The sequence below is a fragment of the Dipodomys spectabilis genome, unplaced genomic scaffold, assembly GCF_019054845.1.
Source record: "Dipodomys spectabilis isolate Male_0828 unplaced genomic scaffold, ASM1905484v1 ptg000002l, whole genome shotgun sequence".
Taxonomy (NCBI): Eukaryota; Metazoa; Chordata; class Mammalia; order Rodentia; family Heteromyidae; genus Dipodomys; species Dipodomys spectabilis.
Window position 1 is genome coordinate 23,719,455 of NW_024870679.1, and position 20,489 is coordinate 23,739,943.

Consider the following 20,489-nt stretch of genomic DNA (forward strand, 5'->3'; position numbering starts at 1 on the left):
TCCTATTTACCAATTTTATAAGATGATTGACCCTCAAAGTCTTATACATATTATGCATAAAATTTATATTAGAGACAGCCAACTGACATTTTTAAATCATTAAACTTCATATTTTAACTTAAATTATAAAAGTCCATGTTATAATATGTCTAATATTTTAAATTTTGGCCTACAAATACTTGTTTTATATAATTCCGATACAATTGCAAAAAAATACAGGAAAAGGCAAGAACTGACAATTTTCGTATTATCTATATAGACTCTATTCCTTTTTCTCTTCTATCGCAGGAGAAACTCTATGCATATGTTTTATTTTCATGGCACCATTTATTGACAAGATGAGCAGTGCCTATGTATATCAAACATCATGCCTAGCAAGCTGCTGCAGACACCTATTTAAACCTGTCTATCCTTTTAGTAAAGCACTTGCCTGACATCTTGTTAAACCTCTGTAATTTTCTTTTGATTACAATGCAGCTAGGCTTTCAGTGCTTTCTCAATTAACATTTGTCAAAAGCATCACAATCTTGTACAGAAGTGTCAAATGACTGCCACTGAATAGAGCCTTAACGGGGAGTTAGTAAAGGGCAGTGTGGAATGGTTCAGTATTATCACACCTTACTCACACTGTACTAATACATAATTAATCACGGAAATATGTACACTACAATTAGTGATTGGTTTCTAGGCACTGGTAAAGATTTGTAATAACCGAGACAAAGTAGAAAAAACACCTCCAAAAAGTAAAGTATTGTGCAGCCAAGATCCCATGGATTTGGGAGAGAGTGCTGTATTTTCATACCTTTGCACCTTTTGATTGTCAAAAGAAGTCTGAAGAGAATTGATACATGACCACTGGGATTTCATCAAAGTAAAATTTTATGTTATTACACTAAATCCTATAGGGGAACAATCTGAATTTCTGAGATTTAGCAATAGTTCAAGAAAAGCAATCATTTGTAAATGCTGAAGCTGAAAGTATACAGATATTTCCAAATCTTATGCTTCTTCCCACAGGTAGAGACAAATACCAATGGACCATCTGGTACTGATAAAGGCTTATACTTATTCAACATTTATGTGCCAGATGCTGTGCCAATCACCATTCATGGATCAACAGATCATATTATTTCTGGGATTTTAAACTCAGGGCATTACTTAAACAGGCCTGGCAGGAGCTCTACCACTTGATCCACTCCCCTAACATATTTTTTTTTAATTTTTGAATAGGAAAGTTACTTTTTTGCCTAGACTATCTTAGATGGCAAATTTATTTTCTCTTCCTATGTAGCTGAAAAATAAATTGTGTACCATGTTTTTGCCTGGGTTGGCAAGGATTATTGGCATGGATCACTCCACTGGGTTGATCACACCTTTCTAAGTAAAAGATATGCACAAACCTTGAAAACATAGAGCATCCTATGCAGCAACTTACCTTTACTTTTTAAAATATTAGAACATAAGATTAAAGCAAAACTTTCATAATGAAATGTGCATGACAAAAGGTTCAAAAGGCAAAACTTTCATAATGAAATGTACATGACAGAAGATTCAAAAGTTGACACATACCTGGCAAATAGTAGTACAAGCCATAGGAACTCTCCTGATAGAACGAGAACTCAGAGCTGAACCTTTATTGTATAGCTCTGTTCTTCAGGAAATATCATGCATCCAAATGTACTGACTTAGCAGTCTGCCTACCAATTACCATCCAAGTATAAACACTCAAAAGTAGTGCAACTAAACACATTTAATGGGTAATAACATGAAGATTTGAACAAATATCTAGAACTGTCCTGTTTTCCATTGGAGTATAAATTTAAAACTTTATTATTGAGTTCCTTTCTTCAAACAGATTTGGGACAACACACATTAGTACTAAGGATAATAATCCTCTCATTGAGGTCCAAAAGATCACGCAATTTTGACTGAAGGAACTACAGCTAAAGTGAATATGTGAAAATGAGGATTAAATTTATGAGTATCCAATGTCTAGAATTAATGAATATGTTTTAAAGAACATCCTGGGAGAGGAGTAGGGACTTGAACTCAGGGCTTGGGCACAGTCACTGAGCATTTTTTTTTCCCCTCAAAGCTAGTGCTCTACCACCTGAGTCACTGCTCTACTTCTGGCCTTTTAGTAGTTAATTGGAGATTAAGGGTCTCACAGGCATTCCTGCTGACTTTGAACTGCGACTTGAGTAGTTAAGATTACAAGCATGAGCCATCCAGCTTTTAAAAACATTCCCTCATATTATTGGAATATCTATCTTTATAATTGAACTTAAGACATATTCAGGAACTGCCAAAATTCAATACTCTGTATTTCACATTTGGGATGTAAGATCTGTCAGCAGATTAAGAAATTATAAAGCAGCACAAATAGAAAAACCAATAGTTAAAACAGTACTCTCATGTACTCAACAGTACTCAGTCCACTGTAGGAATGAGAAACTGAAAAAGGAACATCAATCTTAATTTAGGGGAATGCAGCATAAACAACATGCAAGAATAAGAAAAGGCTAAAAATCATGCCTTAGGTTGTTAGAGAAGAGAAGGAATAGGCCATTTACATCTTGACACAAACATTGTAGCACACTCAGTCCATAAATCTTTCTTCATTGTTATTGAGACAAGGTTTTGCTAGTTAGTTCAAGCTCTTCTTCAGCTCACCATCTTTTTGCTCTATTGTCTAAGCATTCAGTCCTTACTAAGGTTTTAAGTATGGATTTTAAGCTAATAACTGCTTTATGAAAGTTTAAGACCTAATTTCTCTGGTTGTTCTGTCCTATAAGTTTTTTGAACCTTGTTCTAAGAAAGATGACCGTGGCTTGTTGGTTTGACCTAAACATTTGGACCAGAATAGTTCTGCAAGGTCTCACATACTGGTATATAGATAGCATACTTCAAAGGGACATGAGTCTCCAAAAGTACATGAAGGAAAATTATAAGAAGAAAGAATAAGAATATGGGTCATATGCAGCAAAAGGAATTTAGGTCAGATAATTGTTCTGATTACTTAGGGCTTAATACAGGGTCAATATGAATTTCTGTGTTGTGGGAATACTTAAGATTGACTTTTTAGAACTATAAAACTATGTCTAAGGTATATGTTTAAGTTTCTCATTTTCAAAAATGACAATTGGTCTTCAGAAAAAAATCTAAATTATCAAAGCCTTTTGATTAGAAATGCATTATTTACTAGCGTATATACCGTATGTAGGGAATGATACTGCTACTTGTTTCTGTTCATTTAAGAATTCTGTGACAAGTATATAATGACCTTTTATTGAATTGAATCTCTATTCTTTATTCATAATTCTTCAGCTGCAGCTTGATTATGAATTTTCAGGTTTTAAAGCATTTTCTTTTTTCTTTCTAATGAAAAGATTTACGCCACCTAAGAGAAGTTTAACATTTGTCAGGGTAATGTGGGTTACACAGAGGTTAACACAAGGGTCCATACAATTTTAGCCAGTGTTTGAAATCTACCAATGCCTGAAGCTTGCCTTTGGAGAAGAATGAGGGATAAAGAAGCATGTGGTAGTCCCTGAAAAACAGATACACAAAATACCCCCAATTGCTGGCTTCAAAGTTAGCAGAAAAGTAAAAGGTTCAGTTGTTAAAATTTTAATGATCATATTATTAGGACACAAAAGATCCCCAGTATTGATTCAGAGAGAAAAATACCTTACACTAAGTCCCAAAGTCACTGCTATTCTTATTTTATGAACAGAACTCACATATTTTCATTTTCTAGATTTATATTAGAAATGCAACTACAAAATACTGTGATTTGTACTGAGGTTCTGAACATATGACAATATTTAGAACTTATCAACTGTACTTAAAATGTGTAGTTATGTTTATAAATGTGTATATGATTATTGCTTTAATAGGCTAAGAATAATGCAAGTTCCACCTTGCTAAAAAGATTGATTTAATCACTTCAAAACTTTCCAGTTCTTAAAATTTTAAAGTAATTTCATAATTTGAAAGTTCCAATTAACACAGAAAATATTCATAACTAAAATCTATAAACATCACTGTTCAAATAGAAAAACTAGCAATTGGTGCAAGTTCTATAATACATTAGAAAGTTACACTATTGTTGTGAGGGTAATCTTGTTTTAATAAATTATTCATTTACTTCACAAATTACTTCTCATATACAAAGATTCCTTAATAGGCATAAATGTTTCAGAATATCTAGCATTATTTTCTAATTAATGCTCTTCCATAAAAATATCTAAATTGAACAAACAAAAAAGTACCAGTGGATTTGTCATCATAAATCATATGTTAAAATCATTTAATGGTGAGTCTGAACATGACAGTTACAGACAGAGAAATATTGAATATGACATTTTGAGTCACCAAACTATTGGCTTAAACTGTCACTAATTTATCAGGAAACAAAAATCTGTAATTTTATGTAATGAACTAGACAGATGTTTGGAAACTCTCCCTTCCAGAGAATAGACACCAAAAGTCCAGAACAGTTTTAACTGGCATTGTACATCAATCCTAGCCAGGTCTCTTGAGAATTCCTAATACACATTTCCTTTAACCACAGGGCCAAGAAGTTAAAAGGTCTGCACATAGATTATCATCAATTCAGAAGTCAGGTAAAGAAGAAGGAAAAAAAAAACATTACAGGTTTGTACCTAGTATAATATTTTTTGCAATGAAAAACTAAACTGCCTCGTGTTGCCACCATTTCTTGAAGCCACCATTTAAATGAATTTCACAAAAGAAAATTGAACAAAATAGGCTAAAATAGAGAACATTATCTTTTGTGCTTTAACTACGAGAAGGGAAGAAAATAGGTGGGAAATTATATATCTTTTAAAAGTAAAACAGTTCACAAATGACATAAATACTAACAAACTTTCTTACCTTGGGCAGGATCAGGTGGACCAAACTCCAGAGAATATCGCAAAATAAAGTTATTGTTCCACACGTAGAGTTGGTTATCTCTTGGATTGTAATCCACTGCAGCAATATACTGGTACTGGTTGGGAAAGGGAATGTCTACATATTCTCCCCGGTTTAATCGGGTATTGTAAATGTAATCTATTGCATTCTTGCCTGTTTCACTTTCATTGTCTTGATACACTGACCTGACCACATAGAGGACTCCACATATCATGAAAGCATTTGATGCAGCACGCTTGTCATATATGGTCTCCCACGTTGCTTCAAATCGGAGAGTGTATGGATTCAGTTGGCTAATAACTATCATTCCGTTGTTCTGTTCCGTGGCATAAATGACCCATAAGCCATTTTCATCAACTGCTAGGTCGATATCAGTCTTTCCTCCCCACCTATATGGTGAGGTATCATGGTAGTTGGCATAGTTAATTATGGCCTCACCACTCTTAATTCTAGTCCTCAAGTCAAATTTCACAATGTTTCTTGTTCTTTCTTTGTTAAAAAAGACAGCACCATCATATACCACAAATCCAGTACCATCTACTCGATTTGGAAGTTTATATGTTGTTGTTTGGCGACTATTTTGGAAGTCTTCTATAGAAGCATATTCTATTAAAGTATCGGTGCGGTAAGGAGTCCAGGGCATGAAATAAATTTTATCTGCAGCTTGAAGAGGGTCTTTGCACCAAGCACCTGCCTTTTGTTCAGCTTCATATATACACGGTGCATCCACAATTGCTTTCAAAGTCCCAGGGCACACAAAAACTAACAGTCACAGAGAAAAAACAAGAAAGGAAGCCAAGTTAAAAAAAAAAAAAAAACTATACAAGCAAAAGTTTTATTGATTACAAATTTAACCCAAAAAAGAAGATAGAAGATATATTTTATTAGCATTTAATTTTTCAAAAATTTACACTTAATGCAAGGAGTACTAGCATAACAAAGTGGCTGGGATTGATTTCTACAAATCCAAACACCCATGTTTCCGCTCATTCAGAATTTAAATTTAAAGTGTGTTTTTAATCTAACAATTTGTAATATATGCCTTCAAACTTTGAGCTTGTGCATAATAGTGTGTATTTTGTCGTAGTCGAAACCCTCCAGTCCCTAGGCCCACATCTAAGATCCCCAAAAGCAAAACCATAAAATAAGGCAAATAAGACTGAAAAGCCAATGTGAAGACTTAATTAGAACTTTTACGGTAGTTAAAAGTGTTTCAATTCAAAGAATATAAATATTTGAAAAATGTAATTAGGAACAGAGAGAAGTAAATACAAGGAAAACAGTAATGGAAGGACCAGAAGGACCCCATATAACCATGGCATGCTATGGAGAGGGTTCTGGAAGCCAGGCAAGATGACACTTTAATAATAAGAAAATGTCCAAGGGCATCAGAAAAAAGAGATAAAGGGTAAAAAAAAGAAACAGGAAAGGGCAGCTCCCCCTTGCAGACTTCAGAATTTTTACCCATCACCAGATTTAGCGCCCATATAATCTCATTGTCAACAGTCGACTTCTTTATGAGGTGCATTTATGAGATCCTGCTGATTATTTTAACATAGGAGTGTTGTGGGGAGAGGGGAGGGAGGAGGTTAACATCCATAAGGCACATAACAGGGAGCTGGGGTTCAGGCTGAATACGTTATTTACCTTTTTGCTCCACTTCTATTTTAAGCATCGGAAGAAAAATAAAAAAAGGTGCAAGGAAAAAAGAAAAAAGATTAAAATAAATTGACTATTAGTCTAAGATTGAATTCGTAACAGATGCTAAATATAGGAAGAACAAGTAGCTGTACTACTTTGGATAAAGAGAAACACACAGGAAAACCTAGCAGGAGAAAGATTCTAAAGTTACATAAAAGAACATGGATCAATCATTTTAGTAGATTAAGGAGGCAATGCAAATAAGTTGGCATGTTGCTTCACTTAGTGTACCTGAATAAATAATGAAACTCTCCACTAATGTATGCTATACATACTCATGCCTTTTCAAAGTCACTCAGAATTCTTATCAAGTTTTCCTTTATATATGTATGCTATCAACATAAATGCATGCACAGGTGTAGCAAGCCCATTTATCTAGTGTGAGCTCAACTGTTAAATTGATTAATTCCATAAGAATAACAAGAAATTAATAAAAATGACAATTGGATTTTGGAGTTTGGGACAAATTTAGTAACTATTGATATGGTTATATTTGTATTTTCACAATACAGTTCTTACAATTATGTTGTTCATGTTAATTGTTTTTCTATTATATCTGACATCTAGAAAAGTCCATCATAGCAATTTTAAAATGCCTCCTTTCCAGGAATACATAAATCTCCCCTTGAGCTCAATAGGTATATTGAAGGGTAAGACCAAGTAATGTCTTTCTTGCTCGGTAAAATAAATAAATTTACTTATTTAACTTTACATTCACATTCTATTTAATTTTAACTTTCCGTATCATATATCAAACTTGTAATAATATAAGACTATTAAAAAAAGTAAGCAAAATACATACAAGGGAAAAGCAAGCACAGTAGGCAAGGAGAAAAAGGAAGAAAGAATTATGGTTAGCTTATTATGACATTTTCTATCATCATTAATTTACACAGAAAGCAAGCGAGCATGCAACAGCAATCATACTGAGCATTCACAGCAAATACCTTGACTCCACAGACCCCATAAAAGGTATATGCTTTCTTAAAACAAACCTTATTAATAGAGTTATAGGAGTTAAAAAAACTGAAGCCCTATAAATTTAAAAATATGGCTTATGCACTTACAAAGGGTGCAAATAAGATCCTTGTTGGCAAATAGTATTCTGATAATTAGAAACGATAATCTATTTTAGATTCTATTTGGGCTTTGAAGTATGTTGCCTGAATTTCATAAAATGACTCCATTGATGTTTGTGTTACTCCCTCTTGCCTTATTAAAATGCATTAGAATGTGATAATACTACATCTCCAAACTGATTACTTAAAGAAAGCATTGCATGTTGCAGTAGGATTTTTAGCTTGATTCACTTTTTAGAATTAAAATTATTCATCAAATTAAATATTGACCTTGTAAAATGCTTTGGGGAGAAACATCTTTGAAAATACAAATAGCATATAACCTCTTGCATTCATCCATAACCTCCTTTAAACCAACTTGGACCATTTAGCCACTTTCAGGAAACATACTTGCTCTATAATGTGTAATTCTGACTACATCTCACACATAGGAGACATTCAGTGTCGCTGAATTAGGAATATTTGTTTATTAATTAGTTGTCCTAACATTGCTCCTCAGTGAAGAGCATTATTATACCTGCTTAGAAACAATAACGGAAGGGCGTGGTGGGAAAATGAGGATAAAAGAAATCATTAGTGCTGTGATTGCTCAAACTATTATTTAAATATAGTTGTTTGTCTTCCCTATGGAAAGGATGACTTTACTAAAAATAAACCAATCAAATGTAATGTACGGGACTAATACACTTAAAACAGAACATTAAAAAACAAGCTCAGTAAAGAAAGCTGAGGTATATTGTTTTTAATTCATTCAAAACAACTGGGTTTTACTTATTGGATGCACAAAGATGACCGTGAAGTTACTGAGCAAAATGGGAAATAGGAAGTTTTTCTTGATTTGTGACTAACTAGTAACTTCTGTATCAAGGGAACAGTAAATGGGTATAAATTTTATTATAATTTGTAATTCTGATGAAAATTATCCAAATATAAGTTGTTTTAGTAAATAAAACCTTTGAGGATTGAAGAATGGCTCTTTAAATTTCTATATAATGATTTTTATGAAAACCCAAAGGACAGATTATCTGTAAGTTCAGCCAAAATTTATCAACCAGAAGAATAAAAAAATGCAAAAAAATTAATAAAATCAGCATTCTTTGTCACATGCCAAATATAGGAGTTTTCCTCAAGAGACTGTGTGACTTTAATCATAACAATACATTTACTTTTCTATAGAGCAAACATACAAGTGCATGACCCATCACCAACATCAGCGAAGACTACATGGATGTGCAAGACAAAAAATTGTGACCAAACTACTTATAGCCTACATACTCAGTATCTGAAGTGACACACTATTTCATATTGAATAATCTCATGTTTCATCATTACTAGGGACTTAATCAATAATAAGTTTCTATTCTCATCAAATAAAACTTGTAGCAAACATTCTCATGTATCATAAGAATGTGAAATGAGAACAAAATGAAAATAAAAATTCAGTCTGTTACATGCAAAATTCTAGTATAATTACTTTCCTTTATCCTCCAAGATCCTGACTTTTAAAATATATACATGCATGTTATTCCCAGTATTCTGTCAACAATTAAGAACTCTACATTCATTTATTTTTGACACAAATATTACACAGGCAACTACAAAAGCCACAAAATAATGCATGTATTTCCCTGCTTATAAGCATTACTATAATAAACCAAGAACATTATTTTTGACGTCCTCTTTTAGCATATTTATTATAAAATTTTCAGAAGCCATGGAAATTTTCTATTACTGTTTTAGAACAGGAGGAAACAATTTGAGATATACAAGCTCTTGGAGGATTTGCTGTTAATAGAAACTGGCATTAAGCCAGTTGGTTGTGGAATATATAATAAATCTTATCTGATGGTGACAATTTTTATCAAGTAAGTAATGTGTGAAAAGGGTATAAAATACTATAAAGTACAAACACCATTAAAACAATGGAAGAGTGAAAGGTAGAAGTACAAAATGAAAGCAAGTATAAGAAACACTTATAAAAGACAGAAGAAAACAAAAGCAGGGAAAATAAGGAAGAAATAAGAAAACACACACCACTATGTAAATTAGTAGGAATAACAGGAAAAGACAATTTTCATTACAATTTTATATTGATTGAAATCTTATAATTTATAGTGTGTCACTACTGTACGGTATATAGGAATTATAATTACTTCTATAGCGCAGTGATTTATAAAGAAAAAAAAGCCATAGACTTATTTCTACCTCGTGCAAATATCTAGAAAGGTAACGGCAAATTAATTACTGGTTGATTTTTTTATTATTTCAAAGGATAAAAACTTGAAAGAGTAAATACTTCTCTGAGTATAGCTATTTGCAAGTTTAGTACACAATGTACAATACTTCTGGAGAACTGAAAAAGTAAAATTTTGAAAGTTAGATGTTCCAGAAGACATCCACATTTTCCTTTCTTAATCAGCGCAAGAAATTACTTAAGAGTCTGAAAATAACATGTGCTTAACACTGTCTTGGTCTAAAGACTAGGTTACAGGAACTGGCTCCAGAAAGAATTCTTGGCAGCTCTGACTGATTCCACTGTTTGGGAATGGATGCTGTATTCCTTCTCTAATTTGAGGACAGAAATCAGGCTGAATTCAAGTGAGAGGGACTTTACGGAACAAAATTTTGGTTAGCTCAAAAGAATACAATGTTCGTCTAGTGGCCCAGAAGAAGAATGATTATGTAAAGCCACCAACACTACACACAGGAGAGATGGAATAAAGATCAGTGCACTCAGTAGGCTTCCAATCCTACAAATGTTACAGAAAATACTGAAAACATAAAAAGCATCTATTTCACAGTAACACAGGAACACAGAGTAGGGATGAAAAGAAAAGATCATCTGTGTTTGGCCTTTAACTGATACCACAAAAAGGCAATTATCAATTTGTGGCAGAAGAAGACAGAGAGGGTATCTTCACCATATGTGTAAGAATATGTTACTACCATATTGGAGATAGCACTTGTATCAGAATGTGACCCTTTTGTTTTTGTTGTTTTGAAATAGGCTCTTGCTACCCAGAACCAAGGCTAGTCTGAAACTCCGGGGCTTAAGTAATCTTCCTGCCCCAATCTTCCACGTAGCTGAGATTACAGGGGAAAAGTATAGCTGTCTCAAATCAGTAAAAGTACTAACCTAACACTTTACTTCTCATGTCTATGCACAAACCTTACATGATTCTTTTTCTTTTTTATTTAAAAAGACAACACTATCAAATTAGTTTGTAAAAATTAGGTAATATATTCAAGCCTTTAAGTTGTTTGAAATGGTAAAATTTTCATTGAACTTGAAGAATATAATGTAGAAGCATGAATCTGAGCTTAGAAGGAAAACTACATAGCATTAGAGTATTGGCTGTAGCATACCTATAAAAATTTCTATTGAATTTTAAATAACTCCTTGCAGGATCTTAAAAATGTGTTACCCAGATATATGTAGGATTTTGTCAACTTTTTGTTGTAAAAAAGCATTAAAATTTCATCATTGGATCTGGGGGAAAATTGCTCCCCTCAAGGACACGGAACAGAAGGGGCAACACTTGCCTTGGACCCTGCAGTAGTAGCATTTACCAGGCACTAAAGTTACCACGACAGCAGGTAGCCATTCAAGTAGCTCATGATTAAAACTGAAGTCAATTCCTCCTTTAGAAAACTGGGAGCCAAACCAATTTGTCAGCAACTGGTATTGGGCAAAAGTACAGATTTCTATCTGCCCTATTGAATAGCTAATTCAAGTTTGTTTTCTGGAAAAACACTAGCCTTAAAAGCCAAACACTTAAGAACACAGACAGACACTTGGCCAGCACCACACTATGGCTTCCTTCCACACTTCATGAAGCTAATTGGAGTCCCGAGTCTGTTAGTGCTCTGCATGCATAATGGTTTTGTGGGCCATAAACATATGCTTCTTTCACATGTGTAGTTTTTCAGCATTAACCAGGAATGCTGGAGGAAGTGAAGAATATAAACTTCATACTTACTGTAAGGAACACATTCATATTGGACTTCAAGATACTTGTATGTTCCAGGACATGGATCAGGAAACACATCTGACCCAGTAACTACTATACACTGTGTTCGATTGTTGCACCTGCAAAACAAAGTGAATCAAATTTGTGTAATTTAACTTTTTTGTATTAAGAAATACAATTTGAAACTGACTCATATTTTCTTTAAGCAACTAGAAGTATAAAACATATAATATAACTGGTATTATTTTACATTATCAAATAGCTATAAAAGTATTATACTAGACATTTTTATTTGAATTTTTATGTACTCAATATGTAGTGAAAAAGGGGGACTTATCAGCATATTTGATTAATTAAAATTACAAGCAAAGCAAAAAAATACTGAGTGAACGGCAATATGGCTCTATCAAGTGAATAGCTGAGCAGGAAGTTTATGTATTAAAATACAGATTTTAAAGTTCATTCTCTAGCATCCAAATTTGTGTTATGTTTTCTATTACTGGCACTGCATTCATTCTTGAATACCAAATACCAAGCCAGTAGATACCTTGTTTCTCTTCTTGCCCCTTTCCCCATTCCTGGTACTAAAATTGAACCCATGGTTTATTATCATACATATAATGACTGGCATTAATGACCGACTATATTTAAAGCAGTTTGAAACACACTATTGTTACTTTTCACAGACCAATGTGCTCATGCTATGAGTAATTACTGTGTACTATTGGTTCTTCTAAATCAATTTAACATAAAAAAATACCACTAACATTCTTCCTAAAATGCCCCATACATTAGCCTAAAAAAGTATTTTCTTTTTTGTTGTTGCTGCCATTAAGTTATCAGAATTAAAATTAAGTGAGAACTCTAGAAAGATATTTAAGTACTATAAATTGGCCCAGATGTTCTTTTTACAAGCCTTGCAAAGGCAAGAATTATTTCTTTTATAATTTGATTTGATTATAATCCAATGGAATGAAAATACTTGCAGGAGTTTTATGTTTTCTGACAGTATATACATTAAGAAGGCAAAGCAAGCAGAACAAAGGCATTATAACAAATTTTATCTAACAACTTGAATACTAAGTATTTTATAATACATAAAATAGCTAAACTACAATAACACTCTAACAAACTATGAATAAGTAACTCAGTAGGAAGATATCTAAGTACAAAGGGCACTGGAAGCAAAATAATGGAAGCAAGATATAAAAAACAATGTACTTTGGAGATATTTTACATTAAAACTAACATGATCATTCTTTGAAGGGAGGCAAAGTGTAAAAGCTTTACAGGCTTAAATAGCTACATTTTATAATTCAAAATACACTACAGTAAATTTCAAATGAGTCTTATATAGTTAAGAAATTATAATATTTGCTTTACAAATATTAATGTAATCAACTTCTATCATGATTAATCTATTATATAGCGTGATATTTAAAAAATATATACTATATATTATCATTTCAAGAATACAGATAATGTAAACTGGGGAGTGTTCACAACATTCTAGTATTTTTTCCTGCTATTCTTAGTTCCTTTGAAGAAATATTCCAGTGGTTTATTGCCATTTGGCATAAATTAATGATTTTAATATAAGTCACAGAACTAATACTGTATTCTACAGCTTAAAATTACAGGCAGAGGGATGAGATATAGCTCAGTGGTGAAGCACTTGGCTAGCAAGTGTCAACATCCTGAATTCCATCCCCAGTACCAAAAAAGAAAAGACCAAACAAAACCAAACCAAACAAAACAAAAAAATCAGAACTGGTAGAGTGTTCATCTTGCATGCATGAGGGCCCTGAGTTCGATTCCTCAGTACCACATAAGCAGAAAAAGCCAGAAGTGGCGCACTGTGGCTCAAGTGGTAGAGAGCTAGCTGAAGAGCTGAAGAGCTGAGGGACAGTGCTCAGGCCCAGAGTTCAAGCCCCATATAGGCAGATTTTAAGATTTTTCAATAGGACCTATTGAAAATGTAGAAATATAGTTCAGATGCATCATTTTTCTTCTGTCTTAAATTCTGCAAGCTATAAGAGTTGCTTCATCTTTCAGGAATCCTCAACACTAACCGGGTCCCCAAAAAAAGACAGTCCTTTCATTTCCTTTCTTGTCTGTATTCATACCTACAAGAATCTTCATTGTATCTTAGCTTCACAGCTCTTAGATACCAAGAAGCATAAACTCCTATATGTTTAATATTCATATGCTCCCGAGATATACATTTTATAGCTACTCAATCAGATTGTACTTTCCCAATAGTTATGAAACACTCTCATTGTAAAAATCCTATTAAAACCAAATTCCACTGGAAAATAAACAGTTTCATATACCACATTACCTTCCCTTCTCAAGTGAATGTTCCTCTTGTATCACCAAACTAGGGACAGGTTATAGAAGAGAAAATGGCTTCTACTGAGGTTGAAATGAACCAGGAACATAAGGACTTTGGACAATGGTAAAAAGGTGGCTCACAGAAGACAGAGAATAGGAGATTTGAGGATTTATCCCATGTTTCCAAAAATAAAGAATATATTGAAGATTACCCAATGTTTCCCCACCAGAAGTAACTGGATGAATAAAATGACTAACATAGGATTAGAAATCTTCCGTATTTCTCAATGTGACAGTATGTTTTATAAGAAGTGAAAGGGAAACACACCCGTGAACATTCTGTTTTATTTGAAAGTATACCAATATGATCAAAAGAAAAAAAATCTGCCTATATTTAATTTTTTAAAACAACTCTGATTAGTTATCTGACTACCATTATGAGTTCAAATGAATGTCATAATTAATTCAGTGGTTTATACTAACCACATAAATATCCTTAAAGAATCACATATAAAGCACTCATGGTAAGACAGTAAAAAGTATGAATTCTACAGCTATTATCTTAAATAAAACCTTAAATAAAGAGACAATAAAATTCACACAAAAATCACACACATTTCTAGAGTTCATCCATTTCTTTTTTCTTTTTTTTTTTGGGGTCCAGTCATGGGGCCTGAACTCGGCCTGGGCGCTCTTCAGCTCAAAGCTAGCACTCTACCACTTGAGCCACAGCACCACTTCCGGCTTTTTTCTTTTTGCTTATGTGGTGCTGAGGAATCAAACCCAGGGCCTCAGGCATGCAAGGCAAGTATTCTACCACTGAGCCACCTTCCCAGCCCCAAGTGCATCCATTTCTAAAAACATTCATTCTACACTTGAAAATACTGTATATACTTACATATATAAACATATATACATACATATGAAGTATGTATATATCTATATATTATTTTCTTATACTCCATACACATGTATATATATTAAGAATGTTGAAAAAATTAGAAATTTTGAATTAACCAAGAGTAAAGATTCAACATGAGAACGTCAATTGTACATGGAAAAAAAATATCACGGCTATGCACACCAGTATCTATTCATGAAAAATGAATCAGAACTTTTAGAGAACCACATACAGAAATGAAAATATGGACTGTGAATATCCTTTATCAATTGATAGAGTAGCTATAAGTTTCCAAGTAATGTGTAGAAATGAATGGGGAACTATCCAGTATGAGCTATAAATCTTTAAAATTAAAAATGCTTTAACCCATATGGTTAAGCTTGCAAAACTGTTAATTGGTATGTTTTAAAAAGACAAGTAAGAAAACAATTACTTAGCCAAAAAAAGCATAGTAAATTCCTACGAATGGCTCAGCTTCAAAGACAACCAAAGCCAAAATAGAAAAGGTGATCAGGAGTTATTTTCTAAGACCTAGGAATGGATGCTGGCATGACTTTCTCTCCTCTTCCTCTCCATAAAAAGATAATGATATTTCCTATCAGCTACAGTTGTTCACAATAGTAACTAGAATATCAATACTTTTATAATACTGTGAGAATTCAGCGTACTAATCTAAACTTTTCTTAAATGGTAAATTTAGTGTAAATGAGAACAAGATAGAAGAGAAAATAATGGGTTTTAAAAATGGGCCCCAGGCTGGGAAGGTGGCTCAGTGGTAGAGTGCTTGCCCTGCATGCATGAGACTCTGGGTTTGATTCCTCAGCACCACATTAGCAGAAAAAGCCAGAAGTGGCGGTGTGGCTCAAGTGGGAGAGCGTTAGACTTGAGCTGAAGGGCTGAGGGACAGTGCCCAGGGCCAAAGTTCAGGCCCCACTTCCAAAAAAAAAAGGGGGGCCTTTGATTAAAATTTTAAAGGAAGTATGATTATTTCTTTTTAAAAAATGAACTAAATGCTTCAACTTGCAAATAATGGGTCTTAAAGCTGCTTTGTATTTATAAACATGCACTGTTGAGTTACAATAGCTAAAGTAGTAATTCCAAAATGTGATCAGATAGCTCAACTAAGAAAAGCAAATTATTTGGCTTCATAAGAACAGATTCAGAAGATCTAAGGATAAACACCGGTCCTGGGCATTTTAACTACCACTGAAAATGATTCTTAATCAGTTGCTAGAGATGCACTAGGCATAGATAATAACATTAAGTATTTTGTGTAAAACTGCATATGTGATCAGATTTATGATAAAGATATTTTCCTTCCCAATTTTAGGTGTAGGAATCAAGGGTTCCTGTTTGCTCTTATTTTGATCAATATATCTAATTATTTATCAATAACTGACATGATAAGTCAAATGCTATATTGTAGTAAAATCAGGTAACTTAACAAGATAGATGAGATGGGAAGAAATAGAGAAGAGTGACAAAGAAGTGACATTGTCTAAGAAGATGCATTGTACTCACAAACTGAGATAGTGAATCAAATCTTAGTACATGTACATATTACGTATAAACTGGCTTTTAATAGGAAATACAGAAAATGATCTTTTCCTAAATTTGTACCACTGAATAAACCGGAAATATAATTTCTGACAGTCTGTAAAAATACACTCTGCTTCATTGTATACTATGAATGTCATTAAAAGTATTCAAAAATATAATCAACAGCAATCATTATTGACTTTCCGATATTAAAACTTTGACTTAATTGATATTTAATGATTTAATACTTCCTAAAATAAAGATAATTTTTTTTATTGTGAACATACTGTACAGAGGGGTTACAATTACATGGGCAAGATAATGAGTACATTTCTTATCAAGCATTGCAGCCTCCTCCTTTGTTTACCCTTCACATCCCTTCCCAAAAGATAAAATTACTTAATTAAACGTACTCCAAAATCTGAAACATTTAAATCATTTTAAATATTCTTCAATTTCCAACTCAGCAAACTGAGAATTGGATTTGGTTAAAAAATGCTACAGGGCTGGGATATAGCTCAGTGGCAAAGCACTTGCCTAGCAAGTGCTATGTACTGGGTTCAATCCTCAGTACCAAAAAAGCAAAAAGGCAGTTTTTAAAAGAACAATAATAACAACAACAAAAACCTATATCAAAAACATTGCCTTAGCTGGGGCCCCGGGAATTCATGTATATAATCCTAGATACTAAGCAAGAGGCTGATATCTGAGAATCATGGTTTGAAGCCAGCCTGGTCAGGAAAGGCCTTGAGATTCTTAACTCCAATGAACTCCAAAAATAGGCTAAAGTAGTGCTGTGGCTCTAATGGTAGAGCACTAGACTTGAGCCAAAAGAAGTACAGGGACAGTGTCTAGGCCCAGAGTTCAAGCAGCAGATAGGCAAAACAAAACAAAACACAAACCCACAAACAACAACTATCAGCCACATTGCTTTGGGCTGGGTTCTAGCTCAGAACTAAGGCACTTACCAATCATATGCAAATCTCTGGGTTCAATTACAAGTCCTACCACCACAACAAATATCCTAATATATATATTACATCTGGCTATAAGTTTTGAAAAACATTTCCTCCTCTTCTCCTTTTAATATTTTTAAACACATAATATACATTTTCAACCTGAGAATTCCCATACTACAATAAATCCAACTAAATATAACTAAAAAAATAAAAAACTAAAATAAATCCAATAGTAAATGATTTGTAACACTGTAATGTTCGCATAGTCTTCCTGACATCAACAGTCTTGGATCTTTTTCACAAAACCATCAACCACAACAAAGAAAACTCCAAATATAGTTTATAGGTCATAAACTGATTCAAATGAGGCAAAACACAGAATTTCAGTTATCTAAAATCTTACTGTTATAATATTTCTATCTTAAACTGGGAAAGAAAGTGGTGGGTAAAAAAGATAAAGCCGCATGTTCATCTCTAAGAGCAGAAGAAAAGTATAATAATTAGGGGGATTAGTAGCTTAATTCATTTTCTGTGCAAAGAGAATGCCAATATATTTCATTACTAGCAAAATTTAGAGTAAATATTATTTTAAGTTAGTGTTACTGCTCAGACATATATGCATAATCAGTAAGAAAAGAAAAATTTTTAAAATACTTTAAGAAAATTTAATGTATCTCTTGGCCAACATCAGTGACAGATGGTAAAAAAATTTTGTTACAAAGTATTATAAACAGCGTATTTTCTATTCCATATGCAAATAATGTTCTCAGTTTTAATATTAGATTCTAAGGAATCTACACTGCTTTATATAATTAAATATACTGAATAAATTATGTATGATTGATTAAAAAGGGCATTTATCATATATTATTAACATATGATATGGTATGGAAATTATATGCATAGCTTGGCATGAGAGCACACACCTTTATAATCCTAGCACTAGGGAAGTTGAGGCAGGAGAATGAAGAGCCCAAGGCCAGGCTGGAGGCAATCTGGGCTACAAACCTAAATACCTTCTCAAAACAAAACAAAACAAAGCAAACAAAAACATCACAAACAAAATGGCTACATGGAACAACAAAAGCAAATGCAATTCACAGACTAACTGAAGTATGTTTGAGGAAACACATTTACTTTGTCATGTAGGATAAATAAAATATTTGGTGTTTCATTACTAATGAAACATGAATGCCAGGAAATTATTCATATATTTCTTTTCCTCCAGCTTCTAAAAAAATAAGTGAAAGACATTACAATGCACACATAAGTAACCATATTCTTAAAAAAATTGCATTTAAAAATACAGTATAGTATTAGCTCTGCTGTTAATGGTTTAGAAACAAAATTACTGGCTAACGTATTTATAATGGAGTTTTTAAGATCACAAAGAACTAGGGGCTAAGATCCAACTTGGTTGCTTATTTAGCTGTGTTAATCTGTGAGTTCATAATATATTAAATGTTTCAACCTCAGCTTTTGCGTTACCTGTTTTGGAGTTTTGCTGTTTAGGTTAAATGAGATAATGCAGAAAAACTGCACAATGCCTAGATAACAAATCTCAAAAGTAGGAATTATTATCACCATGGAAAACAACAGTAACACTGTCCCCAATATAAAAATGGATATAGTTTGCAGTCCTTAGAGAAACATCATTTCCCCTTCCAGAGGAGTTCCAGTATTGTATATATTCTGCCCTGTGTACGGCTTTAAAAACAGGACAAACTATTCATGCAAATTTGTTTTCCTTCCAACTCTAATCTTAAATTGTACAATGCTCAACAAATTGCTTTTACTCTTCTTTTGATTATCTTATGCTCATTATTATACTTTACCAAGTGCAAAGTATGGAGATGAGATTCCACATGTAATCTATTGTGAGAGGGGTTTTAATCAATAGTCTTGTTCTGCTGATTAAGCAGGGCCTTCTGTTTTGGCAAGATAACATTAGTTTCTCCAGTCATGCTCCAAAAACCATTGGCAATCTTCAGCAGATCATTAGATATGCTACAATAAAACTTTGGTGCATTTTCTTTTTCTTCCTTAAATTACTTCTTCACTGTTCCAATGTTCCCCCTCACCGATGGCATGCATTCTTATTGCAGCTCCCCTGAAATTTACACTACAGCCATGTCTCCAGGCCATAAGATGCCATTTTCAACGGAAGCTTCTACTTGAAAATATAAATTAAGAAAATTTCATTATCTCCTCCCAAGGGCCATTATTCACCACAGTTCTAAGGAAGATTAAAAATCCAAAATCTACTAACTTAAACAAATACTCCACCATGCAACAGAAAAACTCAATATATCATGACAGAAACTAAATTCAAGTTGGTTTAGATTTGAAATAATCCTCTAAATATTCTGTTAAGTCTGTATATGCATGTGAAAACTGCTTGAACAATTTCCTTTCCTAATTGGCATCTGTTATTTTTAAACCTCAATTACAAAATGCTAGCAACGATAAAATCACTTTTTCTCTGAGCTACTGTCAATCTCAGTTAAAAGTGCTCCCTTTTTGGAGATGAAATAGATGATTTCAAGGTGTCAAAGAAAGCATGCAATGATTTGATTGTTCAATAATAAACAGAACATTGCTAGGATTGTTCTAGAAAAAGTTATACCACATCTACAGGTGAACTGTACATTCTAAATGAACACAACACCTACAGTTGAATTGTTTTTAACATGAATTCAAGCTTTTATTAATGGAGAAGAAATGAAATTCATTACTGAGTTTCAGTTACTAATCAAAAATAAAATATGTCAACTAGTACATTTTATTCTGTTCATGCACACAAGCTTAAAAAAAAAAAAAGGAAGCCTTGCTACAAAAGGGAGGGGGAAGGAGAAATGGCTAATTTGCAAATTCTTATTGGAAGTGATTACATGCCTACCACATAATAGGCATTCAGTGTTGCTGAATGAATGAAATCAAGAATAGCTACCTGGCTATTTCTGCTTCTAAATAAACATAGTTAACAGAAAACAAACAGCACACATCTAATTCTGCTTCAATCAGCTGTACCTGATTCGCAGACAATTCTGTCAATTTAGACACTGTT

The 20,489-nt window shown here is 33.2% G+C and overlaps 1 protein-coding gene across 12 annotated transcripts in view; it reads right to left on the reverse strand.

Annotated features, from left to right (window-relative positions):
* Positions 1–20,489, reverse strand: part of Adgrl2 (adhesion G protein-coupled receptor L2) — a 176,311-nt gene that overhangs the window by 40,368 nt on the left and 115,454 nt on the right. For all 12 annotated transcript variants that reach the window (XM_042676653.1, XM_042676669.1, XM_042676662.1 and 9 more), the window contains exons 4-5: positions 11,699–11,808; positions 4,900–5,700 (exon numbers count right to left, since the gene is read on the reverse strand). In XM_042676653.1, coding sequence (XP_042532587.1) covers positions 4,900–5,700; positions 11,699–11,808 — 911 coding nt within the window. The remainder of the gene's footprint in view (positions 1–4,899; positions 5,701–11,698; positions 11,809–20,489) is intronic.